Below are 22,734 nucleotides of genomic sequence, written 5' to 3'. Positions count from 1 at the left end.
TAAGAGCAAGAGAAAGTGTGTGATATATATATATATATATATAAATAAATTATATACAGTACCAGTCAAAAGTTTGGACACCTACTCATTCCAGGGTTTTTCTTTATTTTTACTATTTTCTACATTGTAGAATAATAGTGAAGGCAAACTATGAAATGACACATGGAATCATGTAGTAACCAAAAAAGTGTTAAACAAATCAAAATATATTTTATGTTTGAGATTCTTCAATGTAGCCACCCTTTGCCTTGACAGCTTTGCACACTTGGCATTCTCTCAACCAGCTTCACCTGGAATGCTTTTCCAACAGTCTTGAAGGAGTTCCCACATATGCTGAGCACTTGTTGGCTGCTTTTCCTTTACTCTGCGGTCCAACTCATCCCAAACCATCTCAATTGGGTTGAGGTCGGGTGATTGCGGAGGCCAGGTCATCCGATGCAGCACTCCAACACTCTCCTTCTTGGTCAAATAGCCCTTACACAGCCTGGAGGTGTGTTGGGTCATTGTCCTGTTGAAAAACAAATTATAGTCCCACTAAGCCCAAACCAGATGGGATGGCGTACCGCTGCAGAATGCTGTGGTAGCCATGCTGGTTAAGTGTGCCTTGAATTGTAAGTAAATCACAGACAGTGTCACCAGCAAAGCACCCCCACACACGGTGGGAAATACACATGCAGTGGGAAATACACATGCAGTGATCATCCGTTCACCCTCACCGCGTCTCACAAAGACATGGCGGTTGGAACCAAAAATCTCCAATTTGGACTCCAGACCAAAGGACAGATTTCCACCGGTCTAATGTCCATTGCTCATGTTTCTTTGCCCAAGCAAGTCTCTTCTTATTGGTGTTCTTTAGTAGTGGTTTCTTTGCAGCAATTCGACCATGAAGGCCTGATTCACACAATCTCCTCTGAACAGTTGATGTGTCTGTTACTTGAACTCTGCAAAGCATTTATTTGGGCTGCAATTTCTGAGGCTGGTAACTCTAATGAACTTATCATCTGCAGCAGAGGTAACTCTGAGTCTTCCATTCCTGTGGCGGTCCTCATGAGAGCCAGTTTCATCATAGCTCTTGATGGTTTTTGCGACTGCACTTAAAGAAACTTTCAAAGTTCTTGAAATGTTCCATATTGACTGACCTTCATGTCTTAAAGTAATGATGGACTGTCGTTTCTCTTTGCTTATTTGAGCTGTTCTTTCCATAATATGGACTTGGTATTTTACTAAATAGAGCTGTCATCAAGGCAAAGGGTTGCTACTTGTTTAACACTTGTTTAACACTTTTTTGGTTACTACATGATTCCATGTGTTATTTCATAGTTTTGATGTCTTCACTATTATTCTACAATGTAAAACCTTGAATGAGTAGGTCTGATAAAACTTTTGACCGGTAGTGTATATATACACTTTATTTTATCCCTTGCTAATAAAAGGCATGGTTGGGATGCTCAATGTTACACAATGACATGGCTATTTGACTAATAGGACCCCACTGTAATAAATCCTAGGTGACATTTGCCATCTCAAGCCATATTTGATAAATGCTCGTTTGTAAAAGACATTGCTTATCATTACCTGTCTTGAGGACGGTATCTTGTCCCTCCCAACCAATGACATATGGGTGACGCATTCCTCAGCCTCGTTGTGACAGACAGGTAAACCGAACCACGGCGCCATATTGACAACGGAAGTGAGTGATTTTGTTGTGGATAAAGTGTATGTAGTTTCAAGAAAACATTAGAAAGAGTGTTAAAAGTAGTTGATACCTACAGTTACATTGAAACCCTCGAACGATTTTGTTTTTCTCGTTGAACAGAGACCTCAAGGAATACTTTTACTTATCTCACTCTTGAAAACTTAAAGTCACTGGAATCTAGCGCTGAACTGAATTCCTGTCGAAGATGCCATTGGCACAGTTTGGAGCAGACCCTTGGCAGAAAATGGCATTGGGCAATTCGGAAACCGAGGTAAATAGGCATGCCAATGAATGACCTATGGCCACCGTAGCTGTCATTTGTAATCAATGATTGCCGCGGTCTCTTGTGAATTGACGTCCTCCCTAGAGTTTGTGGGACAGCAACTTCGTTTTAGTTTCGCACAAACGGATTTTAAAACTTAAACGATTAACAAAAGGACTGCATTGTGATCTTAAGCTGTCTTATTTTCTCAAGTGCAGGTTGCTACATTGTAACAAGCCAGTGGAGGCTGCTGAGGGGAGGACGGCTCATAATAATGGCTGGAATGGCATCAAGCACATGGAAACCATGTATTTGATAAAATTCCACTCCAGGCATTACCATGAGCCCGTCCTCACCAGTTAAGGTGCCAGCAACCTCCTTTGGTAAAAACAGACCTTTGTTGCCCGAAGGAAGCTGTGGTGGGTAAAAATGGATGTAGCTAAGTTGGTAGAGCATGGCGTTTGCAACACCAGGGTTGTGGGTTCAATTCCCACGGGGGGCCAGTATGAAAAATAAAATAATGTATGCACTCACTAACTGTAAGTTGCTCTGGATAAGAGCGTCTGCTAAATGACTAAAATGTAAATGTAAAAAAACGAATCGCAATACACTGAGTGCACAAAACATTAGGAACACCTGCTCTTTCCATGAGACTGACCAGGTGAATGAGACGACTCCTTATTGATGTCACTTGTTAAATCCACTTCAATCAGTGTAGGTGAACCATAAGACAATTGAGACATAGATTGTGTATGTGTGCCATTCAGAGGGTGAATTGGCAAGACAAAATATTTAAGTGCCTTTGAATGGGGGTATGGTAGTAGGTGCCAGGCGCACCAGTTTCAGTGTGTCAAGAACTGCAACGCTACTGGGTTTTTCACGCTCAACAGTTTCCTGTGTCTATCAAGAATGGTCCACCACCCAAAGGACATCCAGCTAAACTTGACACAACTGTGGGAAGCATTGGAGTCAACATGGGCCAGCATCCCTGTGGAATGCTTTTGACACCATGTAATCCATGCTGATGAATTGAGGCTGTTCTGAGGGCAAAAGGGGGTGCAGCTCAATTAGGAGGGTTGTTCGTGTTCCTAATGTTTTGGACACTCAGTGTATGAATCATAGCTACTCACCCACTAGCTGCTGGGCTGGCTGGCCTTTGGGCTACTCACTCACTACAGGGAACATGCTATGTGTATTGGACACGTTCTAACGTGTAAACAAGGCCTATTAATTAATACAGTTATATTTCTATATGTTTTATAATCAACTGAACAATTGAAGCATATTTAGACCGTGTCAAAAAATACCAGCCAATCTCAATTGTGTGTACGTTTTTATTAAATTTGTATTAACAATAATAAATCAATACAAAGGTACATGGGGAACACAAGTATACAGAAATAGTATACAAATTACAATGGGGCTAGGGGGTACAATAACACATTACACAAGGACCTTAAGGGATAGAGAGAGATTATAACTTTTTATGTGTTGTACAGGTCATGGATGACTCCATGGGGGATGATGACGATACTGCATGCAGTGTAAGTAAAAAAAAATAAAATATATATAATCTCACCTTCTGTCTTCTCCCTGACTGTCTAATTTCCACAGTTGGTGTGTGCATATGTGTTTATGTTCTGTTTTCTCTCTGTCTTCTCTCTGTCCCTCTTCCCTCCTCTCTCTCTCTCACACACTCACTCACTCACTCACTCACTGAAACACCTACATTCAGGCACTCCACAATAATGCTGAGTACTATGTATTAATATGGCGTAGTGGTGGAGTCGGTGGGAGTAAAGGGCGGAGTAAAGGGCGAGCGAAATGGGTAGCGAAGATGAGGGGGTAGCGAAAGAGCGTGAGAGCGACTGTGAAAGAGAGAGGGAGCATTCTGTGTCTTTAGTCATCCTCCTCCACACCTCCTCTGATGCAATGGGAGGGGGTGTTGGCGGCATGGCAACCAGTTGCAAGCTGTCAGTCAGGAGCTCTCTCTCTCCCGGCTGATCAGAGTGCAGCGCAGTCTCCAGCACCGCATCCTCTCGGCCACTGACACAGGGAGAGAGGCTCTGCTGGTCCAGCACAGGCATGGGGGATTTGGCCTCCGCTTGGGCAGAACACGGGCCAAAGAAGGACTTCACTGAAAGCTGGTGTGCTGTATGTGGGTCTGGTTTGGTGTTGTGTTTGGGTGGGAAAGCATGGGAGTTTATTTCTCCATCCTCCCACAGTATCTTATTAAGTGCAGAGAAAAGACGCTGAGTATGCGGTCTCTTTCTTAGTAGGGTTTTACATCAAAGGTTGTGAATGTATTTTATTAGATTCATTCTATTGCCTTGTATATTTGCTTATTCTTTGCATGTCTCGTGTGTTTGTTTTCGTACTTGCATGTGCATTTGTTTATAGAATGGCTGTGTATTGTTGTACTTTTCCCACATTGCTGTGCTGTGTATTTGGTGCGTGCCTGGCTTTGGCTTGACTGCGTCTCTTTTCTTTCACAGGATGAGGGCTTTGTGAATGAGATCAGTATCACACATCATGTTAAAGAGGGCTCTGAAAGGGCTGATCGTCGGCAGTTTGAGCTGCGCAAGGTCCTGGGACAGGGCTCCTTTGGGAAGGTAAATGATTGTGAGGTTGACATTTGTAGACGCAGTGGTCGGAATTTGTATTTGTTCTTAATGTTGATATTATTCATATGAATAATGGTTGGAAGTATGATCATACATCTCTGAACTGATTTGTGTATCTGTCTATCGATGTTCAGGTGTTCCTTGTGAAGAAAATAACAGGGCCTGATGCTGGACAGCTCTATGCTATGAAGGTGCTGAAAAAGGCCACATTGAAAGGTACATTAGTCTGCACTGATTTGTGTGAATTTGTTTATTTTGAATATCTTGCTTGCACTGGGTTTAGAGCTACTTTACAACTACAGTATATATATATATATATATATATATATATATTTCTTGTTGAATTCTATACAGCCGTGTTTTACTTATTATTATTATTATTAATATCACGTATCACCAGTGCGAGATAGGGTCCGGACCAAGATGGAGCGAGACATTCTGGTGGAGGTGAACCATCCTTTTGTCGTCCGACTACATTACGGTGAGTTATCAGACATCTGACTGACCTGCCATATTTTTTTTACGTCTGAGATGATCAAAACTTACAGATGAGTTTTGAGTTGAACATGTACCCATGATTCTTCGCAGCATTCCAGACAGAAGGGAAGCTGTACCTGATTCTGGACTTCCTCAGGGGTGGAGATTTATTCACGCGGCTGTCCAAAGAGGTGAACAAAATGTTAATGCTGAGGGGGGTTGTTTTACACTGAACAAAAATATAAACGCAATATGTAAAGTGTTGGTTTCATGAGCTGAAATGAAAGATCCCAGAAAATGTTCATACGCACAAAAAGCTTATTTCTCTCCATTTTTCTGTCAACAACACAATGCCAAAGATGTCTCAAGTTGAGGGAGCGTGCAATTGGCATGCTGACTGCAGGAATGTCCACCAGAGCTGTTGCCAGAGAATTGAATGTTCATTTCTCTACCATAAGCCGCCTCCAACGTCATTTTAGAGAATATGGCAGTACGGCCAAACGGCCTCACAACCGCAGACCACGTGTAACCACACCAACCCTGGACCTCCACATCCGACTTCTTCACCTGCGGGATCGTCTGAGGGGGGAGGGGGGGTACTGAGGAGTATTTCTGTCTGTAATAAAGCCCTTTTGTGGTAAAAAACTAATTATGATTGGCTGGGCCTGGCTCCCCAGAGGGTGGGCCTATGCCCTCCCAGGCCCAGTCATGGCTGTGCCCTTGCACAATCATGTGAAATTCATAGATTAGGGCCTAATGAATTTATTTCAATTGACTTATTTCCTTATATGAACTGTAGCTCAGTAAAATATTTTAAATTGTTGGATGTTGTTTTATATTTTTGTTCAGTATATTTAAAAAAAGGACAATTATTGAATAATTGCTGTGTGTTGTGTGTTCTTTTAACCAGTCTCTGTCTCCGTACTCCCAGGTGATGTTCACAGAGGAGGATGTGAAGTTCTACCTGGCAGAGCTGGCTCTGGCCCTGGACCATCTGCATGGCCTGGGAATCATCTACAGAGACCTGAAACCTGAGAAGTACCTATTACACTAATGCTATAAACATTGCTTATTCACATTAGGTACTTGTTTCTCTTCCAATCAGCAACCTGGAAAATACTTGTGTATTCTTTATATTTAAATCTAATGTTATTTTGAGTGAAATCTATTTTGAGCTTAGAAGACCATGTTACATGCTGTCTATTTAATGTATGAGTTTCTGCTGGGGGATGTTGTTTTCCTCTCTGACTGAGATCACTCTGTCCTTTCAGCATTCTGTTAGATGAGGAGGGACATATCAAACTCACTGGTGAGTAATGCTTTCATATTTCATATTCACACTCAGCCTGACTCAGCCACCAAGCAGAATAGGAAAGCATTGTTAGTCTTATTAATGCCTTTGCATGTAATTTTAGGAGCCCTCAGTTTGCCTATGTACCATTTCTGCTTGATTATGAATAGAATTTAAACACAAGCTCATTTTCAGCTCGACTCATTTTGCTGCTTTGTTTGTTCCAGACTTCGGCCTGAGTAAAGAGTCCATTGATCATGACAACAAGGCCTACTCTTTCTGTGGAACAGTGGAGTACATGGCACCAGAGGTCGTGAACCTCCGAGGACACACCCTTAGCGCTGACTGGTGGTCCTATGGCGTGCTCATGGTGAATGCTGTAGCTCTTTAACCTTTTATTACTCTGAGATGTGTTCAAATATCTGACTGGTATCAAGTGTCTTCATATCTGCCTGGATGGGCCAATGTGTCCAATGGCTGACAGTACCACTGAGTGGACATGGGAATAAAACTGTTTTCATCTTCCCCAGTTTGAGATGCTGACTGGAACACTGCCTTTCCAAGGGAAGGATCGGAAGGAAACCATGACAATGATACTGAAGTGTGTCCTACTCAACATGTCCCGTCCTCTAGTACCAGTTTTACCAGGCTGTTAAAATTGTTATCCATAATTTGTTCTTAATCTACCATAGTAATTTTTTTGTTTGCATTGCAGGGCCAAGCTAGGAATGCCACAGTTCCTGAGTCAAGAGGCCCAGTCTCTCCTACGTAACCTGTTCAAACGCAACCCAGGCAACAGACTAGGTAATCAATCTCATCACTAAAAATGTATTTTGTGTCGTGGCTTGTAACTAATGGGTGGCTGAAATAAATCACACTCAAACTGAAAAAAACTAGTCAGACTTTACTGAAACATCACTGAATGTTTGCAGAACTGCAATCCTATTACCACAGCTATCCTGATGTAATGTGTGTGGTTTTTGTTGGTCACAGGTGCTGGTCCAGACAGAGTGGAAGAGATCAAGAGACATTCCTTCTTTTCCACTATTGACTGGAATGTAAGTTCGGCTGTTCAGATGTGTACCATCTGCCCACTGCTCTGTCCTTGTGTATTATACATGTTGTTTTGTGTGTTTTTAACATACATGTTTAGGTTTATTCCAATAAGTATCCCTTTTTCTTGGTATGCCTGTAGAAATTATTCAGGAGAGAGATCCATCCCCCCTTTAAACCTGCGAGTGGCAGACCTGATGACACTGTCTACTTTGACTCGGAATTCACTGCAAAAACTCCACGAGGTAAATAAAATAATATTGTTTGGCGCTTTTACAATACACAGTTTCATAATCTGAACAGTGTTATTGGCGGCAGGTAGCCTAGCGGTTAGATAGTTGGGCCAGTAACCGAAAGGTCGCTAGTTCGAATCCCAGAGCCGACAAGATGAAAAAAAATCGTCTGTGCCCATTGCTCCAGAGTCGCTGTTGATAGTGGCAGACCCTGCCCGTGACCCCACTCTCCGAGGGTGTCTCGGGGAGTCAGACAAATGATTTCCAATTCACACATGCGTATAATACACACTCGTACATGTGTGAAATAGGACAAATATATGTGTAAGAGCCATTTTGATGTATGTTGTGTCTGTTTGGTCTTCTCACCACTAGAGAGCAGTCTCACTTGGTTTATGGGTCAGGTGTATAGGGTCACAGGCAAACAGATAGTAGGGCTGCATGGTTTTTACCGCTATTCAACCCGGATTACTCGACCACAAACCATCGTCACCAAGGTAAATCATCAAGTTTAATATGTCATCGTATTATTTTGTTAATTAAATGGGAACATCGCTCAACAGTATATCAAAGTCTGGACATGACATCATTAGCAACAGTTTCCATCACTCATGCATCAAGTGGCGAACTGGAACTTAACAATAGCCAGAACAATAAGCACCCACTATTATTATTATTATTAATAATAATTGTGTGTGTGTGAATGAAAAGTAGTGAGCGGATTGACATGAGGATTGTCCCTACAGACTCTCCCGGCTGTCCCCCGAGTGCCAACGCCCACCAGCTTTTCAAAGGCTTCAGCTTCGTGGCCATCTCGGAGGAGGAGAGTCAACCACCACAGAACATCAACATGACCTCAATACAGGTACCAACACATACATTATGGGGTATGATCCCTGCTGTTATATGGTTGTGTGTGGAAATAACAGAACTGGTCGTTATATCTGACTCTCTGTCTCTTCAGCAACTCCACAGAAATGCAGCACAGTTCAGTGAAGCATACGATGTGAAGGAGGACATCGGTGTTGGCTCTTACTCCATATGCAAACGCTGTGTTCAGAAGAGCAACAGTATGGAGTATGCTGTGAAGGTGAGCTGTAACACTGTCCTTAAACACGGTCAATATCGCACTCTTGGGCTGCCCATGTTAGAATGGTATGATTAACGGTTATTACTGATGTTATTAACTCAGATCATCAGTAAGGCCAAGAGGGACCCCGCAGAAGAGGTGGAGATTCTTCTGCGCTACGGACAGCACCCCAACATCATCACTCTCAAAGATGTGAGTCATTACATCAGCAGTATGCTCATGAAGCAAGCAACACTGTTTTGCTTTTAAGCCACAGTTGAAAGTTACAGCAAGATGGTTGCTATTATTCTAGATTCACATGTTTGGTTGTTTCATTGTTTGGCTAGTATGTCTATGTTCTGAGAGAGTTATGGGCATATTTCCTCTGACTAATTTTGTCTCCATTTTTTGTGATTGTGCTGAATACTCTTCTATAATGAGTCATGTTATTTGTGAGTATCTCTCTAGGTGACAGTGTGAGGTTGTGCTCTGTTGACTGTAGGTGTATGACGATGGGCGCTCTGTGTACCTGGTGACAGAGCTGATGAAAGGAGGGGAACTGCTGGATAAGATCCTCCGACAGAAGTTCTTCTCTGAGAGGGAGGCCAGTGCAGTTCTCCACACAATCACAAAAACTGTGGAGTACCTACATGGACAGGGGGTAAGCAATCACCATCACTATGATACATAATACTAATATATTATGCTTTCAGAGTATGTATTATATTTTTTACCTAGAGCACTTTGGTACTTTCAATGCACTATATGGACCTTTTCCTGTATGTGACGATCGACTTATGATCTCGTCACATCATTTAAAAACATACCTTATATCAATAACCAGACATTTGAAACGCTTTATTGGTTCATGAGAATGCACATATATTTATTGAATTTAATGCGTTTACCTATGTCCTTCGGTGCTGCCGACGTTCGCCTGTAACGAGAGAAATGCATGTTAGAGTTTACGTCGACAGTCATTTGGTTTTGGGTGCGCCAACCATTTGTTTGTAGTGCTGTGTTACTCAATCATAGTGTCCCTTTTCTTAGCAATATTAACATTCAAGTGCACATACTTTGGTAATGTAATCGCTAGGTTAAAGGTAAAGAATTGTTCGCAAACGTACCTGTTTTTCACGTTATTGAAGAGGGTTCTGTTAATTTCCTGTTCAGAGAATTGATGGGAAAATGGGGCTCGTTCGAGCGCATGGTTTGAGGGTGCGGGTAATGCGGTAGTATCTTATTACGATAGACGTACATGTTTTTATCCCAGGTTATTGATGCATAAAGCATGGTTGCACCTTTATTGAAATGTGTGCTGGTATAATTACATACTGTATGTTTATTTGAACATGTCTGTATGGTATATCATGTGCTTTAGATGTTAATTGACCAGCTACAGTATGTGTAAGGGTTTCCCATTGGTCAGTTGCATCATGGGTATTGCTATAAAAAGCCTGTCCTCTCATTGTTTGAGGGACAGGACAGAGAACAGTTTGGCATGCTGCTCGTTTTGTTTGAAGAGCTCTATTTGATCCAGTTTATTATTTTAATGTAATGTAAATACTTGTACATTTTCACGGCTTTTATTATCTTCACTTGCAAATAAAAAGCCTCACTCTGGGCAAGAAAAATCCATTGACTTCGTCAGCCTCCTCACTGTTAAAATCCTACCGCACACTATATAGGAAATACGAGTTGGCTATCTATGAAATTTGACTCCTTGACTTAGGATGTCACTGATGGAATATCTGTCCCCCTGCTCAGGTTGTCCACAGAGACCTGAAGCCCAGTAACATCCTGTATGTGGATGAGTCTGGAAACCCAGAGTCGATCCGGATCTGTGACTTTGGCTTCGCCAAACAGCTGAGAGCTGAAAACGGGCTCCTGATGACTCCCTGCTACACGGCCAACTTTGTCGCCCCCGAGGTGTCTCTTCTTCTATATGTTTCTGTGATTAGTACCTGCATCCTCAGCTAATGTTTGTCTAACTGTATAACTTGTCCAACGTGTTTTCAATATATTTGTCTAGTAGCTGACACAATATTCTTTGCTTTCTGTATTCTAATGCAGTGTGCAATACTTAATGTTGTTGTTAGGTGCTGAAGAAACAGGGCTATGATGCAGCGTGTGATATCTGGAGTCTGGGAGTACTGCTCTACACAATGCTTACTGGGTATGTGCACTCTACCAACAGTAATGCAGGCAATAGCCAATGATGTGCATACAAATATAATATTAACACAGAAATACAATACAGTACAAGAGGACCAATAAAGTACTTTCATATTTTATAGGTCCTTTTGAAGTATGTATTTCTCTTGATGTTTCAGGTTCACTCCTTTTGCCAATGGACCAGAGGATACTCCTGAAGAGGTCCTGGCTCGGATTGGCAGTGGAAAGTTTTCTCTGAAGGGCGGCTACTGGAACTCTGTCTCAGCAGAGGCCAAGGTATGTCTGGAACATCGGCAGCACTGTGCTTCCCATAGTATCCAATTACTCTGTGATAGTAGTTTCCGAAGTAAATACTTTTCCTAGCACAATGTACTTGAGGTTAATGCACAAACTGAACTTTGGATTGCTCTCTTTAGGACCTAGTGTCCAAGATGCTGCATGTGGACCCCCACCAGAGGCTAACTGCTGCTCAGGTGCTGCGACACTCCTGGATAGTACACAAGGACCGGTTGCCCAAGTCCCAGCTCAATAGACATGATACTCCTCATTTGGTCAAGGTAACAATAAAACTTTATTCAATGCACAAAATTCTCTATTTTCTGCCACTCTGAAATAAATTATTTGCTGGGTATTGATAAATTAACTCCAAGACTGTTCTCTCTCTCCTCCCACAGGGTGCGATGGAAGCCACTTACTCTGCTCTGAACATGCATGTTCCCCCTGTGCTGGACCCTGTAGGACACTCCTCGTTAGCTCAACGAAGAGGAGTGAAGAAGTTGACCTCCACAGCCCTGTGATCCACCTGCCACTAGTATCAATCTCACCTGCACCAGTGCATTAGTGTGAGTTTCGACTCCCACTGTGTTAGAATAACAGTGTGTAAGACCAAAAAGAAACTTGACAATGTATTTGCTTGTACAATCTTCACTGCCTACAGATCAAGTTACAAGACAGTATATATTATTTTATGAAAATGAGATTTTTACTGCAAAAATATCATTAACTGTGTACGGACCTTTGCCCAATTGCAAATCAACCTAAGCCCCTACCACTACCTATGCACTTGTGTAAATCTGAGAATATTAGATAGGTACTCAATATGGAGCTATTACTATATTGCTTATACCCATCTATTGGGCAAACTCCTCAATTCTACAACAATCAGTTTACCAAGACCCTGTCAAACTGGGGGGAGAACATGTGCTAACCTCTGCTGCTGCACTTTCTCTCAGACCTTTGTGTTGGGTCAAAAGGGGTTTCTTTTTTTTATCAGTCTTTACATTTTTTGTCCTTTTCATGATTTATAAAGGGAAACGTGAACAAGGTATATACTTATAGCAATTAAGATTACTTTTACAGTCTAGTTTTAAGAGCCTATTAAGAATTTATTTTTGTATGTGGATGAATGAAACATTTCCTACTTGGTGTGCATGACTGATGAGGCCACAGGACAGCTTTGTTTGAAAGGGAAGGGCTTTCCAAGAAGCTGTTGTGGAAATGTAACAAGCTAGATGGAGGTGAGAATAGACACTGTATTTCCCCTCTGTTTTGGCATCTGTCTATCCATGTTTTTACAGATAAAAAAAAAAATCTCAGGTGTGGTCCAGGCAAGTGACTGCAGCTTATTTTGTAGCTTCAAAAATGAAATTGATCACGATTAAATAAATATACAATCAAATAATGTATCAGTCTTTTATTATTTCCTCCACTGAAAAGTCAAATAATGTAGGCGACCAGATAGGGGGTAGGAAACCACTTTCTATAACCAAATACTGCTTCACGCAAGCACAGTACGGTGTTCCAAGAGGAAGAGGTTTCCCAAGAAAAAAGTATATCTGGCAAAATTTTGTTAAGGAGATGGGAAACTCCACTGGAATGGTATTAACGCCCATTGTGTACGTTGCCCATGCTTCGTCAATGGGCCTCACAGTGCATTCTTGGCCATTCTGGGATAAGGAGAGGTCTCCTTCAAGGAGTGAATGGGAGTCAATAGGCCCTTTTCACGTGACGTCAGACAACTTCCGTTCTGCCGCGATGCAGGTTATGTTTACATCCGGTGTCGCTTAGGAACGCTTAGCTAGTAGCACATCATTATGGAGTTCACCCAGTCCCTTTCACATCTGCCACCAATACGACTTAACGACGTAGAACGACTTGCTGACAAGTGGTCCCTTACTTCAAGATCGAAGCTTGATAAAGGCTACAAGTTCTTCGTTGAAGGTTACCTGTTTGATTATGAAGGTACGTGTTTATCTTTATTTAGCTTAAATTAGCCCTATGCTAGCGAAGGTTATGAGCTGACGAGTTTCTGTTTTGCAGCCTCTTTTTAATATTACTGCTGTTTGTATCGACCGTAAGATAAGAGTCAGTAATGTATTAATGGCTAATGCTGCGCCCTTTCTCCCAATCACTGTATTGAAACAGTCTCAAGTGTAGTTAACGGTGAGGTGACAGTGAGAGGGCGATGTTACAGGTCCATGAAGAAAAATGAGGAGGCTCATCGGCTTCAGGTTTCTCAGATAAACAGTTCTCTAACATTATGATAAGATAGGTTAAGATAGATAAGTTTTCTTTTTGTTGTGTTTTGCTGCGGTTGCAGATTTAATAAGAATGATTCCACAATGTTCCACTGTGGATCAGTTTGTTTCTCAGTCTGAGCTCTGATTTTGTATCATTAAACTTAATACACAACGAAATTCTAACAAACCGATGTGGGTTGTTGACGGCAATAAAGACTGGGAAAGATTCTGTGATAACTCAAAATGTTCAAATTTTCGATAAGTGTTGGCACTACTTGTCAAAGGTTTCAGAACAGCCAATTTTTCTTAATTAAAAAAAGAAATTGGGTTTTGAAAATTGTGTACAGTAGTTTATAATGAAACGTGAAAAAATGTTTTGTAAGTACAGCACTAATTGTTATGTCTCTATGAACAGGTTACACTAGACTCTGCAGAGGTTCCTGTGGTACTCAATCACATGTCATGTTCCTGCTCTGCTGGGAAAGCACTATGTAATCACATAGTAGCACTTCTTTTCAAAGTGCTCACTATGTTACCATGGGCTTTAAGACAGTGCCATTGCCTCTGTCATGCACCAGCGCACTGCAGACCTGGCACCGGCCTAGGACACAGGTCAGACATTATTTGTTACACTGATGCAGAACTTTGCAGTTTGTATTGACTTTTGACAATGTATTGTTCATCATTATTATATCACAGGGAATTGTACCAGAGGCCACCAATGATATGGCGGTGTGTAAACCAGCGGCTAAGAAAAAACAAGTGTCAGAGCTGGTGTGAAGTGCACACTGTACCGAGCCTATGATGGTGAGTCTGAATGAGCCCCCGCCTGTACTAGAGCACAAAGACTTTAGTGCATTTCTAAAATAATACAAACATAAAAGTGATTATTATTTGTTACTTTTTATATAGACTTTCAGTGGATATTTTTTTATTTGTATTAGAAGCATGTACGAGACTGGATGAGTGTGGTTGTCTTTTTTAGTGAAAAAGATAAGGTGGCATTTAATGAAATCTAAACTTGACATATCTCACTTTCATGCCAGGGCCTATTCCGGATCCTCACGTCATGGCCAGTGCTGAGAAACTGAAAGACATCCGTCCACAACCAGGGATTTGCAAATTGCTGCACGGGCTTGAGGGCCTTAATTTGGTGGACTCTAAATTTGGCCCTGTGCCATTTGGGTCTGTGCTTTCTTACCAGTGCCCTCTAGAATTAAGTAGAGATATTATTAAACACCCTGGTGCCAGTGAGTTTCCTCAGTTGCCTATTGAAGGTTACAACTTTAAATTTCCCATTGATTTTGAGCCCAACTACATACAACAATGTCATTTGGACAGCCTGATTGTGTCAGAGGAGATGTCTGCTGCTATTGAAGCAGAAACAAGAATGCAGTCAGAATGCCAGCTGTGGAGCCAGGTACGCAAACCCCGACTGACAGCCAGCAGATTCCGTGAAATATGCCATGTTCGTGGGGAGTTGTCTGCCAAGGCTTTGGCAACCCGCATTCTGAGAGGAACTCCTCAGACAGCTGCTATGAGAAGAGGGTTGGATCTGGAACCTGAGATACTGAGGCAATATTCTGATTTTTGTGATGTCTCTCTGAAACAATGCGGGGTCATCATCCACCCTGATTCACCTCACCTTGCAGCCAGCCCGGATGCTAAAGTCTTCTGCCCAACAGAAGCACCACCATTTGGTCTTGCTGAGGTTAAGAGTTGCGATGTTGAAAATGTTACCCAAGTTAAACACCTGATCACAGTTAAAGGCCAGGCCTGCCTTAAGAAGAGCCACAAATACTACTATCAGGTTCAAGGCCAACTCGCCTTAAGCGGACTTCAGTGGTGTGACTTCATTACAGATACCCGCACTGACTTCACAGTTGAGAGAATCTTTAGGGATGAGGAGATTATCCACTCAATGCGACAGAAGCTTGATCATTTCTATTATAACATCTACATGGATGTCTTCTTAAGTTATAAAACATAAGGCAGAATTTTATGTGTAAATAGTGTTAAGGTAAATGTGGAAGGTGAACCTTTGACATTTTTTTCTTTAACTGCAAATTAACTTGTCATATACTGTATATCTCCTATGTACTGAAACACACATTTTGAAAAGGATTGTGATGTAAATGTCGACATGTTTTTCTTTAACTGCAAATGAACTTAATTGTGTTATATACTGTATATCTATGTATTGAAATACAAATTTTGAAAAGGATTGCGATGTTGTAAATGCTCTTACCAAAATCAAAAAGGATTGGAAGCAGTTGCTTGCAAACATATATTTAATAGTTCCATCAGTGCCATGACACATAAGCACATAACATGGTTAATAGTTGGATATTTTTACAATATATCACATTAGGTTCATTAATAGCTATGAAAAAGTTAAAAAAAAAAAAAAAAACATACAGTATAACATTAGATCAATTAAATTACCAACAAAGTTAATTCATATTTACATTTTTTTGTACATACAATACAGTAATATAAAAGTACTTCTATTTACAGCCCATCTAGCTTACTCAGGAAATATACAACTTCCAGTTGACAAAAACATCAGACTGGTTTGTCTCCTTTAATGTCAAGAGGTCCCTGATAGTTCGACATGAGGCAGCAGATGGCCCACAGCTGATTCACTGAACCCACTGTGGAAAGAGGAACAAGCCCATCCCAGATATGGTACTCCTTCACCCTCCGTATGGCCCTCTCGACTAAAATCCTCAGCCGGGCGATGGCCTGGGTCTTAAGAGTGTCCTCCCTGCTGAGCTGAGGAGATTTTTACGGGAAGATACGGGAATTTCTGTTTGTTGTTTGAACAAAATGGTACACTGCAATAGCATCTTCTCGAAGATTGTGCCATGCTTCGGTGTTGGATGGGATACTGTTGCGATACAGACACCGGGAGAAAAGAAACAGCTAAATTAACATTCAGCTTTGACCAGGAATCAATATTTATCTAGCTATCATGCACAACAGTATTTGAATAGGTGAGTTACTATACATTCATGAATAAACTAACTGCCTAACAAAGGGTTAGATAGCTAGCTAAGTAAACTTGTTACATTACAGCCAGGCAGCAATGTAACGCTACCTTTTAACGTTATCGGTATCTGGTACTAAGTTGTTGTTAGCTAACGTTAGCCCACTTATAAGTAACTAAGGCAGTGAACAATTATGAATTAACAATAACGTTAGCAAGTTACAAACCATTGCATATACGTAAACATTATTACTCTTAACTTTACTAATTTAACTTAAACGTACCTCAGAAGAGAAGTCTCAGGTTACGGGCGAACGGAAGTGAAGTTAACCTGCTACGCGGAAAGGCGGAAGTTAGATGACGTCATCGTGAAAAGGGCCTATTGGGCGGTAGCTCAAAAAAACAACATTAGTATTAATTTCGTGAAGAAGTACAACATCACAAATCTTTTCCGAGATAATTAACCTGTTCTCTGTAATATCATACAGCTTTGAAATCGTAACATTACGTACTTTCGAGGAAAATAGGCAGATTTCTCGATTTACCCTGACTTTGAGAAGGGATTGCCTGACGATTAATTTAGCAACCGCGTGACGTGACATTACAACGTGAACGCGATTGGTCGACAGTCTGCTGGGTGGGGCGTTATAGGTTCCTCCATTATTTGCCCAATGAGATTTCCATCTCCTCCTTTCTCTAATAGCTCTGGCTTAGCTAGCTGACAAGTTTGATAGCTAGCTAACTTTGTAAAGGATTGGTTTCCATTCCATTTTAAGAAAACTAGCTAGTTAATTCGATACCGACAAAACAGGACTGGTTTAAGTTGGTTCGTTTGGGAATATGCCTAAGAATAAAGGTAAGCACCAAATACGTTGCCTTTGGTTGTTAAACCATTTCAGGGTTGAAGTTTATGCTAGCTAGCTAGCTTCCCGGCCCATGCTTAGCAACGTAACCAGAGGAAGACACCGTATGTCATTGAACAAGTCCTGAAAGCGTGGAAACGTTACCCTTAGTTACAACCATCGGCGTTGTTTATTTAATCGTAATTTGACTATAAAAAATTAAGGAATTCAAATGGCGATTATCCAGGTAACTGAACTGCCTTGCTTGCTTTTGTCACATTGTGGCGCCGCAGAATGACGTTACCATCAACTAGTGGTACTGGTAGGCCAACAATATCCCTGCCCAGCAGTTTCCATCATCTTGAGCCTCTGCCCTGATCGCTGTCACATTCACTAGCTGACTAGTTAGTTACCACATATAAAAGGGGTTAGTTAAAGAATCTTTGTTGCTAGGTTACAGGCATTTGGTTGGTTTATTTATCAGCGTTTATTTGGCTTATGATGCTAATGACAGGTGGAATTGGAATGACAGTTACCAGAATTGGAATGACACATGTTCACTATCTCTCATCTTCTCATTACAGGTAAGGGAGGAAAGAATCGGCGACGTGGTAAGAACGAGAATGAATCAGAAAAGAGAGAGCTGGTATTTAAAGAGGATGGCCAAGGTGAGTTCATCGTCCCCCTTCAACCTAATTTAACCTGTACATTTGGCAAACAGGTTTTGACTCACTGTCAATCTGGCCGGCTCAGTTTTAGTTTATGTCCCTATATAAAAATAGCAAAATTGAAATTATTGAGTGACAGGTTGGCACGAAATCTGTATATCCACTGCGCTGTATCAGCACCATGGACATAACATGCCGCGCAGTGTGTAGGGCGGCTATGGAATGTCACTGGGCGGTTAGGTATGACTCCTTTTGGGTTTCCATAAAAAGTGGGAAAAAATGCTTCTCATCTGTGGTAGGCTACGTGAATAACGTGGTAGGCTAAGTGAATAACAAGATACAGTTGAAGCTGCTCCACTCAACTCTGCCTCACGCCCCACCACTACAGAGTTTAGTTAGCTCTAACTAGCTAATCTGCCACTGCCGCAATGGATATCATAAATGAAACCACAGAGGCAGTTGTCAAGCCCAGCAGAAATTATGCTGCCGAACTCCCGCTAGCTTACCCCCCTCCCACAATTGCCGCCAGGATAATGGCTCGAATCATACCCTAGCCGCAGGTGTTCTGTCCAAAAACGTTAATTTAATAGCAACTGGTTCATAGGAAGAGAGTGGCTGGAATACTCAGTCACTGCAGATGTGGCAGTTTCGTTCCCATGTCGAAAGTTCTGTATTGGGTCCAATGGTAACGCAGACAAACAAGGCCTTCACCCAAGGCGGGTATTCTAACTGGGAGCATGCTTTTAATAGAACCAAAGGAGTTGCTAGGCACACATCAAGCAAGGAGAATTTGAAATGCACTGCACTGTGGAAAGAAAAACAATTTGTATTTGGCTGCATTCACATAGGGTAATTCACCTATTACCATCAAAACTCTTGTTTTCTCACACAATTGCATAGCATAGCCTATAGAAAGGTTGTTCAACATGGGCTTATTGTAAGAACCCTTATTTAACTCCATGCATCAACCAGCTATGAGGAGCTGGCTCTCGCTGCGCAACAGGTGATCCTATTCCGCTCAAACTCTGAATGCCAGAGCTCTCATGAAGTGATTGATTAGATTTTTGATTGCATTTGCATTGATGTCAGAGTGATTTGAGGGACAATAGAGCGCTGAGTACCAGGCCACTAGCTGTTAGCAAGTTTAGTAGACTACTAATGACCATCAGCGGCATCAGAGCACAGTTTTGAAGAAGCCTAGTTCCCGTGACTCAACGGTCATGTGGAATTTGACTTTCGGTCATGACTGGCGGTAATACGGTCACCGTAACAGCCCTACTCCCTGTTTAACAGTTCAGCACTTACATTTGAGCCACCTCGTGACCCCCTCTATGAATTGACTAACTGGCTGAACTTCTGTTCTAATCTAGAATATGCACAGGTGATTAAGATGTTGGGTAATGGACGACTGGAAGCTATGTGTTTTGATGGAGTCAAGCGACTATGCCACATCCGAGGAAAGCTACGGAAAAAGGTAATGGTGTACACAGTAGCCTATATAGTGTTAGTGCCATGAGTCACAATATCCACCACGTGTTTTGGCAAATACAGTGAGGGAAAAAAGTATTTGATCCCCTGCTGATTTTGTATGTTTGCCCACTGACAAAGAAATGATCAGTCTATAATTTTAATGGTAGGTTTATTTGAACAGTGAGAGACAGAATAACAACAACAAAATCCAGAAAAACGCATGTCAAAAATGTTATAAATTGATTTGCATTTTAATGAGGGAAATAAGTATTTGACCCCTCTGCAAAACATGACTTAGTACTTGGTGGCAAAACCCTTGTTGGCAATCACAGAGGTCAGACCTTTCTTGTAGTTGGCCACCAGGTTTGCACACATCTCAGGAGGGATTTTATCCCAAGTCATTAAGGTTTCGAGGCTGACGTTTGGCAACTCGAACCTTCAGCTTTCTATGGGATTAAGGTCTGGAGACTGGCTAGGCCACTCCAGGACCTTAATGTGCTTCTTCTTGAGCCACTCCTTTGTTGCCTTGGCCGTGTGTTTTTGGTCATTGTCATGCTGGAATACCCATCCACGACCCATTTTCAATGCCCTGGCTGAGGGAAGGAGGTTCTCACCCAAGATTTGACGGTACATGGCCCCGTCCATCGTCCCTTTGATGCGGTGAAGTTGTCCTGTCCCCTTAGCAGAAAAACACCCCCAAAGCATAATGTTTCCACCTCCATGTTTGACGGTGGGGATGGTGTTCTTGGGGTCATAGGCAGCATTCCTCCTCCTCCAAACACGGCGAGTTGAGTTGATGCCAAAGAGCTCAATTTTGGTCTCATCTGACCACAACACTTTCACCCAGTTCTCCTCAGAATCATTCAGATGTTCATAGGCAAACTTCAGACGGGCATGTATATGTGCTTTCTTGAGCAGGGGGACCTTGCGGGCGCTGCAGGATTTCAGTCCTTCACGGCGTAGTGTGTTACCAATTGTTTTCTTGGTGACTATGGTACCAGCTGCCTTGAGATCATTGACAAGATCCTCCCGTGTAGTTCTGGGCTGATTCCTCACCATTCTCATGATCATTGCAACTCCACGAGGGAGATTGACAGTTATTTTGTGTTTCTTCCATTTGCGAATAATCGCACCAACTGTTGTCACCTTCTCACCAAGCTGCTTGGCGATGGTCTTGTAGCTCATTCCAGCCTTGCGTAGGTCTACAGTCTTGTCCCTGACATCCTTGGAGAGCTCTTTGGTCTTGGCCATGGTGGAGAGTTTGGAATCTGATTGATTGATTGCTTCTGTGGACAGGTGTCTTTTATACAGGTAACAAGCTGAGATCAGGAGCACTCCCTTTAAGAGTGTGCTCCTAATCTCAGCTTGTTACCTGTATAAAAGACACCTGGGAGCCAGAAATCTTTCTGATTGAGAGGGGGTCAAATACTTACTTCCCTCATTAAAATGCAAATCAATTCATAACATTTTTGACATGCGTTTTTCTGGATTTTGTTTTTGTTATTCTGTCTCTCACTGTTCAAATAAACCTACCATTAAAATTATAGACTGATAATTTATTTGTCAGTGGGCAAACGTACAAAATCAGCAGGGGATCAAATACTTTTTTCCCTCACTGTAGCTGGAGGCTGAAGACCATTGAGATCTTATGTGTACTGTATAAATGTAATCCAATGTCATCATCCTTTACACTCCACTTCCATCATGCTTTGGGTTTGACATGACATGAGGGTTGACAGACTTCTACCTGGGCAGTTTGTGTCTATGCTGGAAGTATTATAGTTTTTATACTCCAAGCTGTCCTTGCTGACATCTTGTTCTTTGCTCCTGGGCAGGTTTGGATCAATACTTCAGACATCATCCTTGTGGGACTTCGAGATTACCAGGTAAAAAAATTAATATATTTTTTAATGATAATACAACCCAAGGCACTAGGAGGCCCTAAGATCGAAGAGTATGTCCTAATGGTTACATTCTTCCCTGAAGGACCAAAAAGCCGATGTTATCCTTAAGTACAATGCAGACGAGGCCAGGAGTTTGAAGGCCTATGGGGAGCTTCCTGAACATGGTATGTATCTTGGACCACTACAATTGACTGAGAGGGAGTCAGGGAGGTTAATAGCCTCTAACTTAACCTTCTTGAAATGTCATATTAGTCTTAAGGTAAGCCATCATTCGCCATGTGATGCTGAAGCCACAAAGCCAGGAATGGAGAATTGTCTTGCTTCAAATTATAGGCACATGTTCACTCTTTTTAAAGCAGGCTAGTTTATTAATTGTGGCTATCTTCTAACACCCTAGCTAAAATCAATGAGACTGACACATTTGGACCTGGCGATGATGAGGATATTCAGTTTGATGACATTGGAGACGACGACGAGGACATTGATGATGTAAGTAGAGGATTCCTCTTGCAAGTTACAAGGAATGCCATCCATAGGTAATAATTGGTGTGATGCAGTCAATCAATTGAAATCACATTCAATTGAGTGAAATGCTTTTTGCTCTGTCCATTTTGCTTGAATGCTTTGTCTTTGTGTCTGTCTGCTTTTGGGTCAGGTAATACCACTTGGTAACATAACTCTCTCCCCTTCCTCTCAGATCTGAATCAGAACTATTGTGGGCCACATCGTTTATGCAGAGGAAAGTGGACATTTCTATACTGGCAGAGGCAGTGCAACCTTGCCAACAACTCACTGCTTCCTCAAGTCAGTTGAGGCAGCTTATTTCCCTTCTCTTGAGACTGCTTAAAGCCTGGATTCTGTCACTGAACATCCGCACACCTACTTCAGTTCACACTGTATTATTTTATTCCATAATGTGGAATATACTCTAAAATTACAGAACACCAGAGTTTACAATAAAAACTTCAATCATTTTATGTTTGGTCTGAAGATTTGTTTTGTCTATAACAAAGGATCCCTCCCCATTTTTTATTTTTTTACCAACTTTATTTTGATCAATAAAATAAGTAATTATATTTGTGATAATTTGTATATGCTTTTTTCAACAAACAGTGGCTGGCAACAGAAGTCTCACTTTGTAAAAAATGTGAAAGCAGGTAGAACTCATGTTCCTGACCTGTTGGTAAATATTTTAGCCTATACAGGATTTGCTCAACACGACCTAGTATGTAATACTACTTTGGTTCATACAGTATTTAACCTATTAATAACAATGAAGCATTAATGCCTAGGAAATGGCTACTTCGCCATGTTTCCAAATTAGGAGTGCTCAGGATGTGTGCTAGGCCCACAACATTATCACGGGTGAACTCAACTCAGGCAAAAATGATTGGGCTTCTTCGACGTTTCAGCCGACAGTGCAGTTGACTGCCAACTGATTAATATACAAAGAACCTTGCAT

The 22,734-nt window shown here is 41.7% G+C and overlaps 2 protein-coding genes across 2 annotated transcripts; both read left to right on the top strand.

Annotated features, from left to right (window-relative positions):
• Positions 1–1,652: 1,652 nt before the first annotated feature.
• On the top strand, positions 1,653–12,558 carry LOC121579558 (ribosomal protein S6 kinase alpha-3-like). The gene is made up of 23 exons (XM_041894261.2): positions 1,653–1,690; positions 1,817–1,967; positions 3,458–3,502; positions 4,454–4,570; positions 4,717–4,798; positions 4,983–5,063; positions 5,171–5,250; positions 5,991–6,097; positions 6,331–6,368; positions 6,578–6,720; positions 6,881–6,951; positions 7,066–7,154; positions 7,344–7,408; positions 7,546–7,648; positions 8,383–8,501; positions 8,601–8,726; positions 8,829–8,918; positions 9,208–9,366; positions 10,473–10,634; positions 10,805–10,881; positions 11,039–11,156; positions 11,297–11,437; positions 11,555–12,558. Exons 2-23 carry the CDS (start codon positions 1,902–1,904, stop codon positions 11,675–11,677), a joined length of 2,202 nt encoding a protein of 733 aa, XP_041750195.1. The 5' UTR covers positions 1,653–1,690; positions 1,817–1,901; the 3' UTR covers positions 11,678–12,558.
• Positions 12,559–17,065: 4,507 nt separating this feature from the next.
• LOC121580246 (eukaryotic translation initiation factor 1A, X-chromosomal) lies at positions 17,066–22,249 on the top strand. The gene is made up of 7 exons (XM_041895299.1): positions 17,066–17,244; positions 17,815–17,898; positions 19,269–19,372; positions 21,204–21,254; positions 21,355–21,436; positions 21,670–21,761; positions 21,970–22,249. Exons 1-7 carry the CDS (start codon positions 17,229–17,231, stop codon positions 21,973–21,975), a joined length of 435 nt encoding a protein of 144 aa, XP_041751233.1. The 5' UTR covers positions 17,066–17,228; the 3' UTR covers positions 21,976–22,249.
• The last annotated feature ends 485 nt before the right edge of the window (positions 22,250–22,734 follow it).

The sequence above is a fragment of the Coregonus clupeaformis genome, chromosome 13 (assembly GCF_020615455.1).
Source record: "Coregonus clupeaformis isolate EN_2021a chromosome 13, ASM2061545v1, whole genome shotgun sequence".
In the NCBI taxonomy this organism is placed as follows: Eukaryota; Metazoa; Chordata; class Actinopteri; order Salmoniformes; family Salmonidae; genus Coregonus; species Coregonus clupeaformis.
Note: the sequence above shows the minus strand (reverse complement) of the source record. Positions and strands in the feature narration are given on the sequence as shown.

Bases quoted from the DNA above. Each gene is read 5' to 3' on its own strand.
- LOC121579558 (XM_041894261.2), top strand. From the start codon at position 1,902: ATGCCATTGGCACAGTTTGGAGCAGACCCTTGGCAGAAAATGGCATTG. The intron at 3,503-4,453 runs GTAAGTAAAAAA...TTTCTTTCACAG, and splicing joins ATGACGATACTGCATGCAGT to GATGAGGGCTTTGTGAATGA. The intron at 7,409-7,545 runs GTAAGTTCGGCT...GTATGCCTGTAG, and splicing joins TTTCCACTATTGACTGGAAT to AAATTATTCAGGAGAGAGAT.
- LOC121580246 (XM_041895299.1), top strand. The intron at 17,899-19,268 runs GTGAGTTCATCG...GTTCTAATCTAG, and splicing joins ATTTAAAGAGGATGGCCAAG to AATATGCACAGGTGATTAAG. The intron at 21,437-21,669 runs GTATGTATCTTG...CTAACACCCTAG, and splicing joins TGGGGAGCTTCCTGAACATG to CTAAAATCAATGAGACTGAC.